This window comes from Triticum urartu, chromosome 1 (assembly GCF_003073215.2).
Source record: "Triticum urartu cultivar G1812 chromosome 1, Tu2.1, whole genome shotgun sequence".
Lineage (NCBI taxonomy): Eukaryota > Viridiplantae > Streptophyta > Magnoliopsida > Poales > Poaceae > Triticum > Triticum urartu.
In genome coordinates, this window is record NC_053022.1 from 491,185,411 (window position 1) to 491,208,478 (window position 23,068).

The 23,068-nt window shown below is 45.8% G+C and overlaps 2 protein-coding genes across 2 annotated transcripts; one reads left to right on the forward strand and one right to left on the reverse strand.

The window, feature by feature from the left end:
- The first annotated feature begins 5,259 nt into the window (after positions 1-5,259).
- LOC125521568 (TOM1-like protein 7) lies at positions 5,260-10,093 on the forward strand. Its single transcript, XM_048686635.1, has 9 exons — positions 5,260-5,608; positions 6,740-6,818; positions 7,056-7,154; positions 7,631-7,744; positions 7,950-8,098; positions 8,213-8,294; positions 8,378-8,463; positions 8,690-8,920; positions 9,003-10,093. The coding sequence occupies exons 1-9, from the start codon at positions 5,466-5,468 to the stop codon at positions 9,928-9,930; spliced, it is 1,911 nt and encodes a 636-aa protein (XP_048542592.1). The 5' UTR covers positions 5,260-5,465; the 3' UTR covers positions 9,931-10,093.
- Positions 10,094-10,244: 151 nt separating this feature from the next.
- LOC125521557 (putative pentatricopeptide repeat-containing protein At5g13230, mitochondrial) lies at positions 10,245-13,342 on the reverse strand. Its single transcript, XM_048686625.1, has 2 exons — positions 10,645-13,342; positions 10,245-10,567 (listed from the first exon to the last, which is right to left on the reverse strand). Exon 1 carries the CDS (start codon positions 13,275-13,277, stop codon positions 10,797-10,799), a length of 2,481 nt encoding a protein of 826 aa, XP_048542582.1. The 5' UTR covers positions 13,278-13,342; the 3' UTR covers positions 10,245-10,567; positions 10,645-10,796.
- Positions 13,343-23,068: the final 9,726 nt, after the last annotated feature.

Genomic DNA, 23,068 nt, shown 5'->3' on the forward strand with positions numbered 1-23,068 from the left:
AAACTTAGTTTAAATGCTGTTTTCCATTCATCTCGCAATTTTATACGAATCTGATGGTATCCACTACGCAAATCAACTTTGGAGAATATTGTAGAGCCACTCAATTCATCAAGCATGTCATCTAGACTAGAAATAGGATGACGATAACGAATAGTAATATTATTAATGCCTCTACAATCAACACACATACGCGACGTACCATCCTTTTTGGCACTAGTATAATAGGAACATCACAAGGACTAAGCGATTCGCGTATATAACCTTTGTCGAGCAACTCCTGTACTTGACTCATCTCCTCTGGATTGGTACGGTATGATGCACCGTTTGGAAGCGAGGCACCGGGAATTAAGTCGGTCAAAGGGCGAGGAGAAACCCTCCCTCCTTCTCGCATCACCTCCCCCTAGGCGCCGCCAGGGCCCCCCGAACTCTAGCGCCGCAGGCCTCCTCTCGTGCCTCCCTCTGCCGCCGCTGCTGCCGGCGAGGGCCGTGGTGGCGGCGGGCCCAGCGCCGAAGGCACCTGGGCGGGTGGAAGCGGTGAGATCTAATCTAAGGCGGCAGGGGTGGCCCTTCTCGTGGGATCCGAAGGAGGCGGCTGGGGCGGCGATCCCTTGCCGTGCGGCGGTGGCCGAAGCGTCATAATCCGGCAGAGCGGCGGCCCTACGATGGACGGCGGTGATGGCAGCGCCCCATTCGACGGGGTGCCTGATTTGCGCAGAGATGGTGGCGGCAGCGACTGCGGATCCAAGGCCCCAATCAGATCCACCGCGGGGTGGCCTTCCATCGACCGGTGGCGCGTGGAGGGACCGGTGAGGGGATGTCGGATCTTCGCTGGTTTACCGACGGCGGCTTTCATCTTCGTGGCGAGACTCCGCTCGGTTCCAGCAAACCGCAAGATCAGGACGACGTGGCTTTCGGTGAAAATCGTGCGTGACTGCGGTCATGGCGGACGATGGCGGCATCTCGAACGTCGTTCCTTTCTCGAGGCATCGTCGTTGCAGGTCATGCCAACCTGATCGAAAGGTTCCGGAGGAAACTCTAGATCTGAATCTACCGGATCGGATGATGGCGACGTTTTGATGTCGTTCTCCCTCCTGCGGGCGTCGTTTTGGATCAAGTGTTGGCTGGAGGGGACAAGAGGAGGAGCGGCGTGGTATCTGACACGTCGACAACAGCGGGTGTCAGCGGCATGGAGAAGCGGGGTCTCGCCGGTGAGCGTGTGATGATGGACGAGCGCAGGATGGTGGCGTTGTTTGGCATCGTGGTGGCATCGACGGCAGCTAGACCGGGCAAGGTACATGCAGTAGTACAGCGCTAAAGATGGATTGGTGACAGGTGGCTGCGGCGGCCTCATACAAGGCAGGCGTCTTGGTTGAGGAGTGTGCCGGACTGGTGGGTGTCCCATACCCGGCAGGTGTTCTGGTTGGGACCTCAGGTCTTAGATGTTAGGTTTGGCTGCGAGGTATGTGTATTAGGCCCAGACTATCAGCATCCCTTCATCAACTGGATAGAAGTAGCGATAGATGTTGCCTAGACGGTGGCTTTAGTCTTATTTTTGTATGACTTTGTAAGGTCTTGTGTGAATAATTAATAAAGTGGTTGCATGCATCGTCCAGGTGCAGAGGTCGGGGGTCCTCCTCCATTTCTAAAAAAAGTCACTAAAGCCGGTAATCGGGTGATGTCATGGCGTGGTAGATACAACACGAACGTGGAGAAGGTTTGCCTTATCAATGCTTGTCTCTCCTCTATTTCCATGTTCACCATAGGTTTTTTATCGTCTTTCTCAAGGGGCCCATGATGGTTTCGACAAGTACATAGATGATTTTTACTGAAATGTAACGTACAACAGGCACAAATACAGGCTAGTTAAATGGAATATCATGTGCAAGCCCAAAAACCTTGGGGGGGTTGGACATTCTAAACATCACAACGTTGAACAAGTGCTTGATTATTAAATGATGGTGAAGGATTATGGCGACTGGCCCTGACACCTTATGGTTTTGGCTTCTCAAAGCTAAATATTTTCCTTCGGGCAGTCCCCTATTTGCATCGGCTTCTCACGGGTCTCAGTTCTAGAAAGATTTGGTCAAAGTTCGTGATGTGTTTCAGGAACATGTTAAGTTTCTTATTGGAAATGGTGATTTCACTCGTTTTTGGTTGGATTGGTAGACTGGTGACTCTACTTTAACTGTTACCTTTTATATTCTATTTTCGTATTGTTCTAACCTTGAGATCTCAATCTTTGAGCTCTCTCGCATCAATTGGGATCTGGGCTTCAGGAGATCCCTCTCTCCGATAGAGTTGGATGACTGCCATCGTCTTGCCGTTTCGTCCCCTTTGCTCTCGGAGGAGTACACTGTTGTCTGGCCTCACGTATTGTCTAGGAGATTTTCGGTCAAATCTCTACATTCTAGACCCATCTCGGGCACTCCTACTTTCAAGTTCAAGCCGGTTTGGGCGGCCAGTATGCCTCCCAAGATTAAGATTTTTTTATGACAGGCTATCAGGGGCAGGCTACCTCGCAAAAGGAATGGTCCAAGGTCCGATTGTTGTGCTCTTTGTGCCGACTTAGAAGATTCTAACCATGTTTTTTTTTATGCGTTCTGGCTAAGATTCTAACCATGTTTTCTTTGGGCGCGTTCTGGTTAAGTTATGCAATGCATGTTCCAGTTAAAAAAATCACGTCAAGATAAAGCGGACGACTTAACGGAGGCGGATCGCATGGACCGACGAACTCGTTCTGGTTTGGCGGCCGGAGAAGTCGTCATATGCACGTGGCGAAAGCAACAATCCCATCACCTTGAATTTCCTCGCATGCATCTGGGTGGTCAGTCCTGCTGGATGTAAAACGTTGCGATGGCCAGCGATTTTGCTTCGCCGGTGTGATTATGAAATCGGGGTGTTCATTTCAATCAATAATGAAAAAAAATATCCCGCTGCCTGTCGTTCTCCCGTCGATGCTGTTCACAGGGTCAACGGCGCTCTTTCTTCTTCCCCGAAAAAAAGAGAGAGCCGTCTCCTTCTGTCCCACTGCGAGCGAATTAATTTCTCGAGTTTGATTAGTCAATCATTCTCTGGTCGTAGCTCATTAATCAGCTGATTAGTTGGGAATGAAACGCGTGATGATGACGGCCGGATGCTCCACCCAACCGGCAACGTACAGAATACTTTAGCTAGTATTCGATTCGATGATCGGATTAAGCAAAAGGAGGCAGCGCCGCAGCAGGAATCCTCCCGGCTGGACGGAGGCTTGGAAAGGACGGTTACGTGTCGGCCCTGCGAACAAGATGTGCTGTATCTCGAGAACTTTGAGGGCCCTTTGACTGGTTGGCTGAGACGTGGACGTCTGCATTCTTTATCGATTCCATCCATGCTACTACTAGGGTTTAGGGGGCGGTGTTCAGCAAAGAGAAAGGAGTGCATTTGCTGTGCATGGGCGACCCAACATTCACGGATTCTCCTACGTGTGTTTCGCGCGTACGGACGAGCTGCCAGCCTTTCGCAAAAAGCCTTCGTGTCGAAGAATTAGACGTACGTTCAAGAAAAATAGATGCTGTATGTACGGCGTAGCCAGGTTTACTTGCCATGGACGCACACGACCGCGAGACTTTGGCCACGCCCAACTTCTAAACGAGCTGCGAACCAACCTATGATTAAAATCCTGAGGCTTGCATTTAAAGCATTCATAGTCGAACTTTGCAAATTTGGCCTTTCAAACATTCGCGAACGCGTTCATGTACACTGACCGGTTACGCCTCAAATTAGTCAGTTTATATCCACATCTCTCATATTTCGTTCCATAGATTCATATAAAGCATGTAAAAGGAATCCTACGTATTACTCTAGCTACTCTTCGTCGTTGGAGATGTCCACGACGACGGTGCCGGGCGCCGGCTGGACGGGCGGGTAGGAGGGCTCCGGCTCATCCTCCTCCTGCCCGACCTCATCCATGTAGGCGGATATACCCGCCTCCTTTACGGCCTCTTGCGTCTCCATCTCCTGATGACGACTGCCTTCGCTGCCGACTCCGACCAGAGGGAATCAAGGATGACCTGCTGCTTCGCCTGCAGATCCCCATCGCCAGCGTTCCCCACATCCTCCTCCTCCTCCATCTCCTCCTCCGGATCCACTGCATCCGGAGGTAGCCCCGCGGCTACCCGGGCTACACGCCTAGCCCGGATCCGCTCAAGGAGCTCGAGCCGGCGCTTCGACGTCAGAAATGGCTTGCTCCTCACCCGACGACGTAGGGGCATGGCTACTAGGCGGACGGGTAAAGTGGCGATGGCGGCGGACAGGAGGAGGAAAATGTGGATGGATGGTAGGGTTTAGGTGCCGCCGAGCGACTTAAATAGTCGGGCAATGCACTACGCGGCCCGCCGGAGCTACACCACGCGGCGCCGCCGGTCTAACGGAGGAGACGAGCTTCGGACCGTCGGTTTGAGAGCGTTTCCGGCTAGGCCCCCTTCGTCAGTCCGACATGGTGGGCGTGCCCTGGCGTCCCCATATCCGTCCTATATTTGGGCTGAATATGGGAGGTGCCGGTCAGCCCGAACGTTTGAGGGCCGTTTAAGAGGCCCGTCTGGGTCAAAAAATCATGACCGGGCAGCCCGCCGGGGTGTATGAGGCGGGTTTGAGAGGTTCGGCTATAGATGCTCTTATTCCAAATTATTTTAGGATTTTCATCGATATGCCTTCACTAGGAGGAGACGTTTCCCTCGACTATGAGATGCCTACGGTGTGACCTAGTAAAATCTTGGGATGACATGCCGACTCAGTGTCTCGAAGGTGCTCATAAATGTAGTGTGTGCGTGTGTGCATTTATAGTCATACGGATAAGTATATGCGCGTATATATGAGCACTTTGCGTCTATATTATGTTAAAAAAACTTCTATACGAGCTTTTTTAAGCCTTTAACCATCTGCTGATCAATGAAAAGCTCTCAGTGCAGAAGCCCCTTTTGCGTACTTTTCATCGGTCTAACCAAAGACGGCAACGCAACGCAAGGACCGTCAGCGCGTGCGCGGATAAACCCCGTTCCCGCACAAGACGACCGACCGAGCCAAAGCAAAAACCCGCTTAAACCCAAACCGGTAAGTAACCCCAGTCCGTCTCGCCTCGCCTCGCCTCCGGCACCTTCCGAGCCCCGACCACCCCACGCAACCGCCGCCACGTGGCCTCCGGACCCACCCGTCATGGACGTACACCCGCGCGGCCTCGGGTGGATAAACGCGCCCAATCCGCTTTTCGTCGCCTCCTCCAATTTGGCTAGTCCACCTGCCATCCTCGCCTCCCCTCCTCCTCTCCTCGTAAAAGGAGGCGCCGAGAAGAAAAATCAACGGAATCTTTCGAGCTCCGCCCCGCCCCGCGGACGCTTCCCCAAGCCCCAAGCGACCGCCGCCGCCGGAAGGACCAGGCTGCCCGCGGGAGGCGGTTTCGCGAAGCTAGGCAAGCTAAGGGGCCTCCGGCGATGTACCCGGTGGGGACGGCCCCGCGGCCGGGGTCGCGGCTGCCGGCGGCGTCACGGGTGGACAAGGCCACCAGCCATCTGCTGCAGGGGCCCGACTGGGCCGTCAACCTCGAAATATGCGACACCCTCAACGCCGACCGATGGTGACTACTGCTACTGATCGTCGCCTCCCCTTCCCTTCTCCCCCCGCCCGCCTCCTGCTATGGTTGTTTCGCTTTTGGTGCTTGCCGCTGAGTGGGGAGAATTACGGTGGTGGGGGATTTGGGATTTGTCCCGCGCGCGAGGCTTGTTGCTTTGTCCTTGCTGTTGTTGCGTCTCTCGTGGCTGGCGGCGGGGTTTTTGGCTTCGGGGGGCCGTTGACCCGATCGATTGGGGCGGCTTTTGGGTCAAAATTGCAATCTATTTGGGAATTCTTGCTAGCTAATTGATTCGAGGTGGCTTGAGTTGATTGGTAGGAAGTGGCCTCTAGCCTGTTGTTACCTCGGACAATTTTCTAGTGGTTATTAGTTATTACTCTGTTATGCAACTATAATATGGGCTGCAAGTACTAAGCAGACGCGTGTAGGTTACTTTTAGCTTGCGGTGGCACGTTTCATAGTTTCTTCAACTTAGGCTGAGCTGAGAAACTGAAGCTCGAGCTCAGGTATGGTCCTTTTGGAGCGTCAGGTGAGATGTCGCCAAGGATTATGACGGAATATGCATACAGGACCGTTCATTATATGGCTCCAGCAATGGTGTGCACAGTAGCTTGCTTGCCATTCATGCCAATCAAGATATCGATTCTAATGGTAGTACTCCCTCCGTTCCATATTAGTTGTCTCTGAAATGGATGTATCTAGATGTATTTCAGTGCTAGATACATCCGTTTGAGCGACAACTAATATGGAACGGAGGGAGTAGTTCTGTGGTCGAGAAAATATGATTGATAAGCTATCCATAGCACTAAGAAACTTCCTGTCTAATTTTGATGCCTAGCCTAGCCTGTTGGGCAATGATCTGTCAGAACCAAACTGCACCACAGCTGTTCATGATGGAAATGTGTTTGAACTTCTATTGTGCTGGGGTATTCATATGTGGGAAGGCATCCAGATTACTATATAATTGCTTATGATTTATTGCCATTATGTTTCAATAGAGGATTCCAAATAAATAAACCTTTGGATTATGGTGTGTTTGTGTAAATGTACTGATTGGAGGACATCCAGATTAACTTATGTATTCGCAGAGAAGCTTTACCTTACCGGATGCTAATATATTTGCAAATCCTTTATCAGGCAAACAAAAGATGCGGTAAAAGCAGTAAAGAAGCGGCTGCAGAATAAGGACCCGAAAGTTCAGTTTTTCACTTTGACGGTGCGTATTTCTAATAATATGTGTTATTGGTAGTTTTCTGTAATGCTTTGCTGTGAAAACTCTAGATTTGTTTTTCTGGTCAGTTTTAGTTTGTTAGAAGTAATTCAGATACTATTATACTTATCTGCCACTGTAAGATTGTTAACTTAAGAAAGCAATAAGTCAAGTTATTTATCCCACCAAGACAACTTCATGGGCTACTTTTATTGTTGACACTGGTTATAAAATTCTTTGCAGCTCTTGGAGACAATGATGAAGAACTGTGGTGAATATGTTCATTCTGAAGTTGCTGAGCTGCATGTTTTACAAGAAATGGTTAAAATTGTTCAGAAGAAGGTATACCCTCCTTTGATCCTTCATCCTTCTAAGTCATTTCCAGATATTTCTCAGTGTTCAACACAATTTGGCTACATCCATTTTTGTATGCTTGTTTACTTGGTTATCCAAAAAATATTTAGTGACAGATAATTTTGTCATGTCATTTAGAACTTTATGAATGAATGTTATGAACTCTCATGTTAGACATACTTGGTAAAATCACAAATACAATAAGAACCCTTTTGGCCAATCCCTGTTATTTTGTGTGTTTGAGTCTCAACCATCACTCTTCTTCAGGTGAACTTGCTAACTGTTATTGGGTAACATGGTAACAGTCATATCTGCGATTCATCCATAATGGATCATATATTTTGCGTTGCCATTTTGTGGTTATATTTCTTACTTTGATTTCTGTCTTCTGTTTCTTTGTACTAATGGAAAACAATCAAACGTAGTCCTAAGTCTTTTGGAATGTTTATTTTCTGAATATCCAGCACGATATGCAAGTGAAGGATAAGATATTGATACTGCTGGACTCATGGCAAGAAGCATTTGGTGGACCTGGGGGCAAATATCCACAGTATTATTGGTCATACATTGAACTAAAGGTATGGCTGCAAATTTTCCCCCAGTGTAAACCTCACACTTTTCAACAGAACCAGTCCAGTATACATTTCTGTGGAGCCAAGAACATGCCCTGAGAGAAAAGTTTAAAGTACAAGTAGTTCAGCCTCAGATAATGCTCACGTCTTACTATTTTGGGGACAAGCTACTGGGCTTTAATTATATCAGCTAAGGTGACATCTTTTACAGAGGTCAGGAGTAATGTTCCCACGCCGTCCTATGGATGCCCCTCCAATATTTACTCCTCCTGTGACGCATCAGTCTCAGCCATATGGTTCACCTGCATATCCCACTGGAAGTCTAAATGACAGAATGGCATCTGATGTTGAAACGCTGAGGTTGCATTTCTTCTCTAGTACTCCATATTCAACTCCTTGAGCTTTTCTTGCCCGAGCTATCTGTTCTATTGCTCCATTTAATGGTTATAACTTGTTATCTCTTTTTTGCTCCAGTTCAGGGGGTCTGGATAATATTAGAGATGCAACAGAATTACTGAGTGATATGGTGAATGCTTTGAATCCTGCTGATCGCATGGTAAACCGAATATTTAAAAGAAAATTGCATGGCTAGTTTGGTGAATTGCATGAAATAACCTATTCAATTATTGGTGATGCCAGGCTGTTAAAGATGAAATTGTTACTGAGCTTGTCAGCCAAAGTCGTTCAAATCAACAAAAGCTCATGGGATTTGTCAGTTCAACAGGGTAAGCTCATGTCTCCCACAGACGTACAAAGAATATTTCCCCTATCTTAGTGTACCGTGGTGTTCGCCTCAAGTGAATTTGAAGTTTCGCATAAGAACTAGCATGCACATGCATTAGCGTGGCACACATTTTCTTTTCCAGTTCTGTGCCGTCTAAATGACAGTGCAGTTCAGGCCACACTGCCACAGAATGTAATGTGTGACTTTTTATGGTTCCTGTTGTTTAGGAATGAGGAGCTACTGAAACAAGGCCTAGAAATAAATGACCGCTTACAAAGTGTACTTGCAAAACACGATGCCATCGCTTCTGGTTCTCCTTTACCTGTTGAAATGCCAAGGAGAGATGAGATACCCAGAGAGGATCCAACACCACAGCCATCTGCACCTCCGGTTGTTGCACAAAATGAGACCCCCGTTGAAGAGGATGAAGAGGATGAGTTTGCTCAGCTAGCAAAAAGGTAACTGAAAATAGCTTTTGATGTGCAATCTGCTTATTCCTGAACCACAACTAATTATTTGTGATATGTTCTGTATCTGTAGAAAGAACAAATCTGTGGTAAGTAGCGATGAGGCATCATCAAGTGTTGGTGATCATGCCCTTATACCTATTGACAATGCAACTTCTGAAGCATCATCTTCTGTTGCGAGCAATGCCCTAGTTCCTGTTGAGTCAGCTTCTGTCAGTGGTACTCGGACAAAAGAGCAGGATATGATCGACCTTCTAAGCCTTACCTTGTACAGTCCTCCTGAAGCATCTACAGATTCTTCAACTCAGAGCCAAAATGACAGTCAGCAGACCGCCGTGTCAAATGGGTCACAATTACCGCCGAACTATGAGCCTGCAACATCGAATGGACAACATTACCCTTCCAACCACCAGGCATATCCAATAAATCAGGGGTACACTCCATACAACAATTATGTTGCGCCCTGGGCCCAAAGTGAACAGAGTGCACAGACTGGAGCATATCCAGTTCAGCCTCCACAATATACATCAACCTATCCGGCACAGCCACAATATACATCAACCTATCCGGCACCGCCATGGGCCATGCCTACAAGTGCCAACTCTGTAAATCCTTTTCAGCCTGCCACATACCAAACGCCGAATCCTCCTGTTGCTTCTGTTGCCTCAACACCTTACCCGGCTCCTTCAACACCTTATGCTTCTCCACTGATGCAACATGTGCCATCTCCAACCCCAAATCCCAGTCCTATGCAACAGCAAAGCTCTTTTGTTTCTCATGCGCACAACGCCCTTGCCATTGTTCCAGATGCTCGAACGAATGGAAACCAAAGACCAAAAGAAGCACCAGCGACCGCACCCAAACCCTACTACATGCCAGACAATCTGTTTGGTGATTTGATCGATGTGAAGAGTTTCGGCGCAGCAGGCAAGACAAGCAGATCGACAAATGTGCCTAGTCCAAAGGGTGGTGGTCAACCTATGATCGGTGGAAAGAAATAGGTCTCGCGAGTTCAAGTTAGCTACTCTGTGTCGTTTGGTTTGTACATTTGCTGTATATGTGTTCGGGTCATATTGGTGATATTGTTTAATTTTAGTTGTTGGTCGGCATATGTGTATTCTTAAGAGATGGTAGAGCATAATTGCTGTAAATGATTTGCTTCAACCATTTGTCTCTGGTAGACCTTCCGCGCAAAGGAGGAAAAGGTAAGGGGAGAGGGGGGCCCTTGCCTTTCATCGCTGATTTGTTTCATCATTCAGACGTGTGAAATTAGGATGTTTGCTATCTACTCCCTCTTGTGAAGAAATACAAGAGTGTTTAGATCACTACTCTTTACGGAGGGAGGCATGCCATTCGGCTCGTGCAGGTGCTCCTAAACCCAGTTGATTGGGATGTGCACTAATATTTCTCTCTGTCTCCTTTCCTAATGTGCGGTTGTATCTTGCCCTCCTGGGCTGTACTAACCTTTCTACCTTTTCAATACATCGCAAGCCTTTTGTGTTTTCCCTAAAGAAAAAGATTATGTACATATACATCACACAGATATGTATAGGGAAAAAACTGGCATGCTTACCTTTGCTCAGTCCAGATCAAGCAAGCCTTTTTTTCTTTCAAATTACCCTGCTGATTGATGCCAACCTAGCACATTAAGGTAGAACTGATGAGCACAGATGTTATTGAGAGATCAATACAGGATATGAGTTCACAAAGTGTACCTGGCACGTGGCACATGATTCAGCTGAGCAAAGACTGCTCTTTTATGTCCATCAAATCGTCAACATAATCATTTCAACCAGCAATCCAGTATATTCAAGGTGATGCGAATCAATGAGCAGCTCCCTTCAATACATGAATGGACAATGGAACATCACCAATAGTCACCACATGAGCATGTTCCCTTGTCAAAATGATGAAACCGATTGATGTCTCTCACAATAATTTCTTGTTCGACTATTTTGGAGATCACCTTAAACATGGCATGGCAATCCAAGCAGGAGCGCAAATTCTTCATTATCCGAATTGGATGCCCAGGAGGTGTCATCACAAGCCCATATGCTAAAGCCAATCTCTCGCTATGCACCCACAGCATGCGAGCCTTTTGTTCCTCATCTACGTCATGCAACACTACGTTAGTATCAGGAACATAACCTGCCCTAGTGGCTTTCAGGTTTAGCCATTCTAGCATAGCATGTATCACTCGCATATCTGGATGGTCTTCCAACCCTACTGAAAAGGCATGAATTTCACCCTTCATCTCAACCCAGCTAAGACCAGTCTCCTTCCTTACACCTATATTCCTCATTGATTTCCTCAAAAGAGCAACTTCATCTAAATTTCCAGCTGCAGAATACATGTTTGATAGCAGGACATAAGTTGTTTCATCTTGTGGTTCAATCTCAAGCACCTTCTCTGCAGAAAATCTCCCCAGATCCACATTTTTATGCACTATACAGGAGCTAAGCAATGCATGCCAAACCATAGCAGATGGTGCTGAAGGGATATCTCCAATAAATTTTAGAGCATCATGCAGACGGCCAGCACGTCCTAGAAGCCTAACAATGCAAGTGTAATGCTCCATGGATGGTTTGATGCCATGATCAAGCTTCATGGAATCAAACAGAGAGAGTCCTTGGCTCACTAAACCCGAGCTACCATAGACAGACAGGAGAGCAACAAAAGTGATATCGTTAGCTTCAATACCGCTCTTGTTCATCCTGTCAAAAAGTTCTCGGGCATGTGCAGCATGTCCATGAACAGCATATCCTGAGATTATGGAATTCCATGAAATTATGTCGTGTTCTTTCTGAGTTTCAAATATCTTGCGAGCATCCCTGATGCATCCACACTTTGCATATGAGTCAATAAGTGAATTACTTACAATGGTGTCAGTGTTGAATGTGGATTTCTCAACCAAACAGTGAACCTGGCCAACATGATTGATGGATGCTGTGCTCGCGCAAGCCCGGAGCACGCTCGAGTATGTAACTTGAGTTGAAGGCGCCCTAGCAGCACGCATCTCACGGAATACACTCAAAGCATCTTCTCCAAAACCAGACTGGCTGTAACCAACAATAATTGTGTTCCAGCTCACCTCGTTGGCATCCCGCAATGATGAGAAGATCTTGAGTGAGCTTTCCATGTTGCTGCACTTGGCATAGAGATCCATCAGTGCATTTCCAACAAATAACTCAGACTCGTGACCAATCTTCATAGCATTGCTATGAATTTGCTTGCCTAGGTCCAAGAGGGGTATATTAGCACAAGCTTGCAGAACACTTGATAGACTGAATTCATTAGGCACCACAGAAGACCGCATCATTTTGATGAACAGCTCGAAGGCCTGCTCGTTCTGATTGCTCTGTGCGTACAGGGATATCATAAAACTCCAAAGTATCACATCATCATGGGGAACCATGTCGAAAGCCAAGCGGGCATCCTCAATATTCCCACATTTGGCATACATATCAAGCAGCGCACCACGAACGCGAGGCTCGGCATCATAAAGTGTTTTTACTGAAGAGGCATGGATACCCTTGCCTAGCGCAACTGACGACAAGCACACGGCAGCCCTGAGCACGCTGGTCAGAGCAAAGGGGTTGATCTTAGAAGCCGCCACCCTCATCTCCCGGAAAACCTGAAGCGCGTTCTCCGGGCAGTTATTCTCAGAATAGCAAGAAACCATAGCAGTCCAAGCCACAGCATCCTTACCCACGATCCCTTCAAACAGGCGCCTTGCATCGGGGACAGCCGCGCACATGGAGTAGGCATCGATGAGCGCAGACCCGACAAAGGCGTTCCGGTCATGGCTCAGCTTGCACGCGCAAGCGTGCACGGCCCAGGCGAGCCCCAGAGCGTCCATGGCGACGACGAGCTTGAGCACCGAGGTGAGCACGAACTGGTTCACCTCGTGCCCCTCCAGCCGCAGCCTCCGGAACAGCGCCGCCGCGGCCTCGAGCTCCCCGCGCAGCGCGTGGGCCTGGAGGAGCGTGACGAAAGACACGGTGTTCCGGTCCGGCAGCCCGTCGAACACCCTGCGCGCGCCGGCGAAGGGCCCGGCCTTGGCGTAGAGGTTGATCAGGACGTTGGCGCAGAAGAGGTCCGGGCCGCCGCCCCGCAGGACGTGGCCGTGCGCGGCGCGGCCGCCGCGGGAGTCGCCGCGCGCGACGCAGCCCTGCAGGAGCCTGGCGCACGCGTGCGAGTCGACCCCGGGCCCGGGTTTGGGGAGGGCGAGCGAGGTGAGCTCGTCGTCCAGCCACTGCAGCGCCGCGCTGGCCGCGAGGCCGCGGCGGGGCGGGAGCGTGCGGTGTGGGATGGCCGGGAGGAGGCGGCGGCTCGCTCGCCGGATCATCGGCCGTGGCGGGAATGCGAATTCGATGACAAGAAGAACTTTGCCGTGGCTTCGGGTGATTTCACGCGCAATATGGTCAGTTAACTTAGCCCTTTCTCTCATCAATCCACTTCTTTTGATGAGCATGCTCTCTCCTATTTGCTCCGTCCCAAAATAAATGTCTCAACCTTACTACAAAGTTGAGACACTTATTTTAGAACGGAGGAGGTACAAATTTTTATGAGAGTTTTGCGGTGGCAACACACCCAAGCACGCTATCTTACGGAGATAATTAGCACACGGCTGGTCTATCATTAGTGCTATTTTTAATTTGATACTCTCCCCTTTTTAAAATAAATGTCTTAATTTTATACTGACTTAGTATAAAATTGTACTAATGTGTTTGAGAAAATCATGTGGGCGGAAGCAGGCACCTAGTCACTGTGCAAAAATTCAAAAGGTGGTTTAGACATCCTCCCCATCTGCTAAATTAGGTTATAGCGCTATATTTACCCGTGCGTTTCTCCTTTTATCAACTTCCAAATTGCTTCTAGTTATGCTATTCTTATCTTATGAGAATTGTGCAAGCTTTCAGGATATGAAACTCACAGGCTGAATGAGCATCTATGGAGTTTGGGGTTAATTTGGAACCTCATAGCTCCAGCAATCTCAAAGCCCAGCACTCCTACATTTTAGCTGAAGCAGGGATAACTCTAGGTGCTGCGGAGAAGAAGAAAGTTGAGGAGAAAGTCCAAGCAATTCAAACTGAACTTTCTATCTTTGTGGCAGTAATGACCACAACCTGGGTTAATAACACTAGTTTGGTGAGTTCAAATACATAATCTTTGACCTATTGTTTTTAGATTGCGTTGATTTGTTAACGAAATTTTGGGACCCACTTCTGCAATTACATTACAAATCCTGCGCATAACTAATTTCTCATCTAAAAATGCATCAAAATTTGTTAATACATAAACAAGATATACTAGGCTCACTAAGTGCACCAACAACTTAGCATAAACAAGATGAGAACAACGAGGATATAAGTAAGCACAAGCAAGTTACACAAACTTACTCAATGTATATCACGAGATATGGAAATGAATAATACACACACCCACAAGTAGGCAATACAAGCTTACACAAATTGTATCACAATATATGAAATTGAATGATACAAGCAAACTCAAGTAAGCACCACAAGTTATGTTACAAGATATGGAAATGAATGTTAGAAGCTAGCAATTCACACTAAACACAAGATAGAACAATAGTAGGAAGTATGAATTGCGGACTATAAAGTGTTGGCCTAAATAATCTCTATGATATGGTAACCAACACAATATAATGAGGTCAACAAGAATAGTGAATGCACGGTCAAGTGACTGAAGGAAATATGCCCTAGATGCAATAATAAAGTTATTATTTATTTCCTTAATTTATGATAAATATTTATTATTTATGCTAGAATTGTATTAACCAGAAACATAATACATGTGTGAATACATAGACAAACAGAGTGTCACTAGTATGCCTCTACTTGACTAGCTCGTTGAATCAAAGATGGTTAAGTTTCCTAGCCATAGACATGAGTTGTCATTTGATTAGCGGGGTCACATCATTAGAGAATGATGTGATTGACTTGACCCATTCCGTTAGCATAGCACTTGATCGCTTAGTTTGTTGCTATTGCTTTCTTCATGACTTATACATGTTCGTATGACTATGAGATTATGCAACTCCCGTTTACCGGAGGAACACTTTGTGTGCCACCAAACGTCACAACGTAACTGGGTGATTATAAAGGTGCTCTACAGGTGTCTCCGAAGGTACTTGTTGGGTTGGCGTATTTCGAGATTAAGATTTGTCACTCCGATTGTCGGAGAGGTATCTCTGGGCCCTCTCGGTAATGCACATCACTTAAGCCTTGCTAGAATTGCAACTAATCAGTTAGTTGCGGGATGATGTGTTACGGAACGAGTAAAGAGACTTGCCGGTAACGAGATTGAACTAGGTATTGAGATACCAACGATCGAATCTCGGGCAAGTAACATACCGATGACAAAGGGAACAACGTATGTTGTCATACTTTGGTTCGGCGGTATTGTTGGATGAAGCGGCCCGGACCAACATTACGCGTACGCTTACGCGAGACTGGTTCTACCGACGTGCTTTGCACATAGGTGGCTGGCGGGTGTCAGTTTCTCCAACTTTAGTTGAACCAAATGTGGCTACGCCCGGTCCTTGCGAAGGTTAAAACAACACCAACTTGACAAACTATCATTGTGGTTTTGATGCGTAGGTAAGAATGGTTCTTGCTAAGCCCAGTAGCAGCCACGTAAAACTTGCAACAACAAAGTAGAGAACGTCTAACTTGTTTTTGCAGGGCATGTTGTGATGTGATATGGTCAAGACGTGATGAGATATAAGTTGTTGTATAAGATGATCATGTTTTGTTGAAGTTATCGGTAATTGGCAGAAGCCTTATGGTTGTCTCTTTATTGCATAAGATGCAAGCGCCAAATAATTGCTTTACTTTATCGCTATGCGATAGCAATAGTTGCAAGAGCAATAGTTGGCGAGATGACCATGTGACGACACATTGATATAGATCAAGATGATGGAGATCATGGTGTCATGCCGGTGACGATAGAAATCATGACGATGCTTTGGAGATGGAGATCAAAGACACAAGATGATGATGGCCATATCATGTCACATATTTTGATTGCATGTGATGTTTATCTTTTATACATCTTATTTTGCTTAGTTCGACGGTAGCGTTATAAGATGATCTCTCACTAATTATCAAGGTACAAGTGTTCTCCCTGAGTATGCACGAAAGTTCTTCGTGCTGAGACACCATGTGATGATCGGGTGTGATAGGCTCTACGTTCAAATACAACGGGTGCAAAACAGTTGCACACGCGGAATACTCAGGTTAAACTTGACGAGCCTAGCATATAACAGATATGGCCTCGGAACACGAAGACCGAAAGGTCGAGCATGAATCATATAGTAGATATGATCAACATAGTGATGTTCACCATTGAAACTACTCCATCTCACGTGATGATCGGACATGGTTTAGTTGATATGGATCACGTGATCACTTAGAGGATTAGAGGGATGTCTATCTAAGTGGGAGTTCTTAAAGTAATATGATTAATTGAACTTAAATTTATCATGAACTTAGTCTATGTTGTAGATCAATAGCTCGCGTTTAGCTCCCCTGTTTTATTTTTGATATGTTCCCAGAGAAAACTAAGTTGAAAAATATTAGTAGCAATGATGCGGATTGGATCCGTGATCTGAGGTTTATCCTCATTGCTGCACAGAAGAATTATGTCTTTGATGCACCGCTAGGTGACAAACCTATTGCAGGAGCAGATGCAGATGTTATGAACGTTTGGCTAGCTCAATATGATGACTACTCGATAGTTTAGTGCACCATGCTTAAACGGCTTAGAATCGGGACTTCAAAGACGTTTTGAACGTCATGGACCATATGAGATGTTCCAGGAGTTGAAGTTAATATTTCAAGCAAATACCCGAGCTGAGAGATATGAAGTCTCCAACAAGTTCTATAGCTAAAAGATGGAGGAGAATAGCTCAAGCAGTGAGCATGTGCTCAGATTGTCTGGGTACTACAATCGCTTGAATCAAGTGGGAGTTAATCTTCCAGATAAAATAGTGATTGACAGAATTCTCTAGTCACCATCACCAAGTTAGTAGAACTTCGTGATGAACTATAATATGCAAGGGATAACGGAAACGATTCCCAAGCTCTTCGTGATGCCGACGAAGGTAGAAATCAAGAAAAGCATCAAGTGTTGATGGTAAACAAAACCACTAGTTTCAAGTAAAGGGACAAAGGGAAGAAAGGGGAACTTCAAGAAGAATGGCAAACAAGTTGCTGCTCAAGTGAAATAACCCAAGTCTGGACCTAAGCCTGAAACTGAGTGCTTCTACTGCAAAGAGACTGGTCATTGGAAGCGGAACTACCCCAAGTAATTGGCGGATAAGAAGGATGGCAAAGTGAACATAGGTATATTTGATATACATGTTATTGATGTGTACTTTACTAATGTTTATAGCAACCCCTCAGTATTTGATACTAGTTCAGTTGCTAAGAATATTAACTCGAAACGGGAGTTGCAGAATGAACAGAGACTAGTTAAGGGTGAAGTGACGATGTGTATTGGAAATGGTTCCAAGATTGGTATGATCATCATCACACACTCCCTATACTTTCAGGATTAGTGTTAAACCTAAAATAAATGTTATTTAGTGTTTGCGTTGAGCATAAATATGATTGGATCATGTTTATTGCAATACGGTTATTCATGTAAGTTAGAGAATAATTGTTGTTCTATTTACATGAATAAAACCTTCTATGGTCATACACCCAATGAAAATGGTTTGTTGGATCTCGATCGTGGTGATACACATTTTCATAATATTGAAGCCAAAAGATGCAAAGTTAATAATGATAGTGCAACTTATTTGTGGCACTGCCGTTTAGGTCATATTGGTGTAAAGCGCATGAAGAAAATCCATGCTGATGGGCTTTTGGAATCACTTGATTACGAATCAGTTGATGCTTGCGAACCATGCCTCATGGGCAAGATGACTAAGACTCCGTTCTCCGGAACAATGGAGCGAGAAACAGATTTGTTGGAAATCATACATACTGATGTATGTGGTCCGATGAATATTGAGGCTCGCAGCAGGTATCATTATTTTCTGATCTTCACAGATGATTTGAGCAGATATGAGTATATCTACTTGATGAAACACAAGTCTGAAACATTTGAAAAGTTCAAAGAATTTCAGAGTGAAGTGGAGAATCATCGTAACAAAAATAAAAGTTTCTACGATATGATCGCAGAAGTAAAATATTTGAGTTACGAGTTTGGCCTTCAGTTAAAACAATGTGAAATAGTTTCACTACTCACGCCACCTGGAACACCACAGTGTAATGGTGTGTCCGAACATCGTAACCGTACTTTATTAGATATGGTGCGATCTATGATGTCTCTTACAGATTTACCACTATCGTTTTGGGGTTATGCATTAGAGACAGCTACATCCACATTAAATACGGCACCATCTAAATCCGTTGAGACGACACCGTATGAACTATGGTTTGGCAAGAGACCTAAGCTGTCGTTTCTTAAAGTTTGAGGTTGCAATGCTTATGTGAAAAAGTTTCAACCTGATAAGCTCAAACCCAAATCGGAGAAGTGCGTCTTCATAGGATACCCAAAAGAAAATGTTGGGTACACCTTCTATCACAGATCCGAAGGCAAGTTATTTATTGCTGAGAATGGATCCTTTCTAGAGAAGGAGTTTCTCTTTAAAGAAGTGAGTGGGAGGAAAGTAGAACTTGATGAGGTAACTGTACCTTCTCCCTTATTGGAAAGTAGTTCATCACAGAAATCTGTTCCTGTGACTACTACACCAATTAGTGAGGAAGCTAATGATGATGATCATGTAACTTCAGATCAAGTTACTACCGAAACCTCGTAGGTAAACCAGAGTGAGATCCACACCAGAGTGGTACGGTAATCCTGTTCTGGAGGTCATGTTACTTGACCATAACGAGCCTACGAACTATGAGGAAGCGATGATGAGCCCAGATTCCGCGAAATGGCTTGAGGCCATGAAATCTGAGATGAGATCCATGTATGAGAACAAAGTATGGATTTTGATTGACTTGCCCAATGATCGGCGAGCCATTGAGATTAAATGGATCTTCAAGAGGAAGACGGACACTGATATTAGTGTTACTATCTACAAAGCTAGAATTGTCGCAAAAAGGTTTTCGACAAGTTCAAGGTGTTGACTACGATGAGAGTTTCTCACTCGTATCTATGCTTAAGTCTATCCGAATCATGTTAGCAATTGCCGCATTTTATGAAATCTGGCAAGTGGATAAACCAAACTGCATTCCTTAATGGATTTATTAAAGAAGAGTTGTATGTGATGCAACCAGAAGGTTTTGTCAATCCTAAAGGTACTAACAAAATATGCAAGCTCCAGTGATCCATCTATGGACTGGTGCAAGCATCTCAGTGTTGGAATGTACGCTTTGATAAGTTGATCAAAGCATATAGTTTTATACAGACTTGCGGTGAAGACTGTATTTACAAGAAAGTGAGTGGGAGCACTACAGAATTTTTGATAAGTATATGTGAATGGCATATTGTTGATCGGAGATAATATAGAATTATCTTGCAAATCATAAAGGAATGTTTGAAAGGAGTTTTTCAAAGAAAGACCTCGGTGAAGCTGCTTACATATTGAGCATCAAGATCTATAGAGATAGATCAAGGCGCTTGATAAGTTTTTCAATGAGTACATACCTTGACAAGATTTTGAAGTAGTTCAAAATGGAACAGTCAAAGAAGGAGTTCTTGCCTGTGTTACAAGGTGTGAAGTTGAGTAAGACTCAAAACCCGACCACGGCAGAAGATAGAGAGAGAATGAAAGTCATTCCCTATACCTCAGCCATAGGTTCTGTAAAGTATGCCATGCTGTGTACCAGACCTATTGTATACCCTGCCCTGAGTTTGGCAAGGGAGTACAATAGTGATCTAGGAGTAGATCACTAGACATTGGTCAAAACTATCCTTAGTGCAATAAGGATATGTTTATCGATTATGGAAGTGACAAAAGGTTCGTCGTAAAGGGTTACGTCGATGCAAGTTTTGACACTGATCCAGATGACTCAAAGTCCCAATCTGGATACATATCGAAAGTGGGAGCAATTAGCTAGAGTAGCTCAATGCAGAGCATTGTTGACATAGAAATTTGCAAAATACATACGGATCTGAAGGTGGCAGACCCGTTGACTAAACTTCCCTCACAAGCAAAACATGATCACACCTTAGTACTCATTAGGTATTAATCACATAACAATGTGAACTAGATTATTGACTCTAGTAAACCCTTTGGGTGTTGGTCACATGACGATGTGAACTATGGGTGTAAATCACACGGTGATGTGAACTATTTATGTTAAATCACATGGCGATGTGAACTAGATTATTGACTCTAGTGCAAGTGGGAGACTGAAGGAAATATGCCCTAGAGGCAATAATAAAGTTATTATTTATTTCCTTATTTCATGATAAATGTTTATTATTTATGCTAGAATTGTATTAACCGGAAACATAATACATGTGTGAATACACAGACAAACAGAGTGTCACTAGTATGCCTCTACTTGACTAGCTCGTTGAATCAAAGATGGTTAAGTTTCCTAGCCATAGACATGAGTTGTCATTTGATTAACGAGGTCACATCATTAGAGAATGATGTGATTGACTTGACCCATTACGTTACCATAGCACTTGATCGTTTAGTTTGTTGCTATTGCTTTCTTCATGACTTATACATGTTCCTATGACTATGAGATTATGCATCTCCCGTTTACCGTAGGAACACTTTGCGTGCTACCAAACGTCACAACATAACTGGGTGATTATAAAGGTGCTCTACAGGTGTCTCCGAAGGTACTTGTTGGGTTGGCGTATTTCGAGATTAGGATTTGTCATTCCAATTGTCGGAGAGGTATCTCTGGGCCCTCTCGGTAATGCACATCACTTAAGCCAGCATTGCAACTAATGAGTTAGTTGCGGGATGATGTGTTACGGAACGAGTAAAGAGACTTGCCGGTAACGAGATTGAACTAGGTATTGAGATACCAACGATCGAATCTCGGGCAAGTAACATACCGATGACAAAGGGAACAACGTATGTTGTTATGCAGTTTGACCGATAAAGATCTTCGTAGAATATGTAGGAACCAATATGAGCATCTAGGTTCCGCTATTGGTTATTGACGGGAGACATGTCTCGGTCATGTCTACATAGTTTTCGAACCCGTAGGGTCCGCACGCTTAAAGTTTCGGTGACGATTTGTATTATGAGTTATGTGATTTGATGTATCGATGGTAGTTCGGAGTCCCGGATGAGATCGGGGACATGACGAGGAGTCTCGAAATGGTCGAGACGTGAAGATCGATATATTGGACGACTATATTCGGACATCGGAAAGGTTCCAAGTGATTCGGGTATTTTTTGGAGTACCAGGGAGTTAGGGGAATACGGGGAAATAGTATTGGGCCTTAATGGGCCTTAGTGGGAAGGAGAGGCAGCAGCCAGGAGGTGGCTTGCGCCCCTCCCAAGCCCAGTCCGAGTTGGACAAGGGGTTTGGGGCGCGGCCCCCCTCTCCCTTCCTTCTCCACTCCCCTCCTTTCCCCCTTCTCCTAGTTGGACTACGAAAGGAGGAAACCTACTCCTACTAGGAGTAGGAATCCTACTCCCTTGGCGCGCCCCTCCTAGGGACGGCCTCCTCCTCCCTTGCTCCTTTATATACTGGGGCAAGGGGGCACCCCAAGACACACAAGTTGATCTGTTGATCTCTCCCAGCCGTGTGCGGTGCCCCCCTCCACCATATTCCACCTCGGTCATATCGTAGCGGTGCTTAGGCGAAGCCCTGCGTCGGTAGCAACACCATCACCGTCATCACGCCGTCGTGCTGACGGAAATCTCCCGTGAAACTATGCTGGATCGGAGTTCACGGGACGTCATCGAGCTGAATGTGTACTGAACTCGGAGGTGCCGTGCGTTCGGTACTTGGATCGGTCGGATCGTGAAGACGTACGACTACATCAACCGCGTTGTGCTAACGCTTCCACTTTCGGTCTACGAGGATACATGGACAACACTCTCCCCTCTCGTTGCTGTGCATCACCATGATCTTGCGTGTGCGTAGGATTTTTTTTGAAATTACTACGTTCCCCAACACTGACCAAGGTAAACCACAAGTAAGGAGTTAGGGTTAGGGATAACTGAAGTCACGGAGACAATGATGTATCCCGATTTTCACTTCCTTGGAGGGAAGCTAGTCACCGTTAGAGAGGTGGATGTTACCACGAAGGCACACCAACGCCATGAAGGCTCGCCCTATTCTCCTTGAGATATCACCACGAAGGCGATTCCCAACCACTAGTGGTAGACCTTGAGGCGGCCTACAAACCTTCACAAACTTTCTGGGGGACAAATCACAAGTTGATTCCTCATCGGAGCACTCCTACCGCCTAGGAGTCTCCAACCTCCAAGAGTAACAAGATCAAGGGGGAAATGCTCAAGACTTGCTCAAATCACGAATTGCTTTGGTCACAAGAGGGAGAGGGGGATAATCTATCTTTTGATTGGAACAACTCTCAAGAACACTCACTAATATCTCTGGGATCTAAGATTTGGTGTAGGAGAAGTGAGAGGGATCCACTTGTGTTCTCGAGGCGATTTTGGATGGAGTGGTCAACCCTCTCCCAGAGTGGGAGAGGGATATTTATACCCCCAAGAAAATAGAGCCGTTTCCTGCAGTTGTTGACCTGCCCGGATGATCTGGACGCACACCCGGATGATCCAGGAAATGTCCGAATGTCTAGGAAGGTCAATATACAATATGGTGAAGCGGAAACCTGTATGTCCGGGGACGTAGTTGGATGATCCGGACAATGCCCGGATGATCCGGATAGGTAGCCGGATGATCCGGCTAGCTAGGATAAGGTTTTGTGATGATTGTTTTTGGCAACCCGAATGATCCGGGATGGAACCCTGATGATCCGGCTAGCTAGAATAGGCTTCTTTGACGAGGAGCCCGGATGATCCGGGAGGGAACCCGGATGATCCGGCCAGTAAGAAAACAGCACGCGACCTAAAACTGAAACAAGCATAACTTCTACATACGGACTCCGATTTTGATGATCTTGGGCTCGTTTTGAAGCTATGGAAAA

Bases quoted from the DNA above. Each gene is read 5' to 3' on its own strand.
- LOC125521568 (XM_048686635.1), top strand. From the start codon at position 5,466: ATGTACCCGGTGGGGACGGCCCCGCGGCCGGGGTCGCGGCTGCCGGCG. The intron at 5,609-6,739 runs GTGACTACTGCT...ATCCTTTATCAG, and splicing joins ACCCTCAACGCCGACCGATG to GCAAACAAAAGATGCGGTAA. The intron at 8,099-8,212 runs GTTGCATTTCTT...TTTTTGCTCCAG, and splicing joins TCTGATGTTGAAACGCTGAG to TTCAGGGGGTCTGGATAATA.
- LOC125521557 (XM_048686625.1), bottom strand. From the start codon at position 13,277: ATGATCCGGCGAGCGAGCCGCCGCCTCCTCCCGGCCATCCCACACCGC.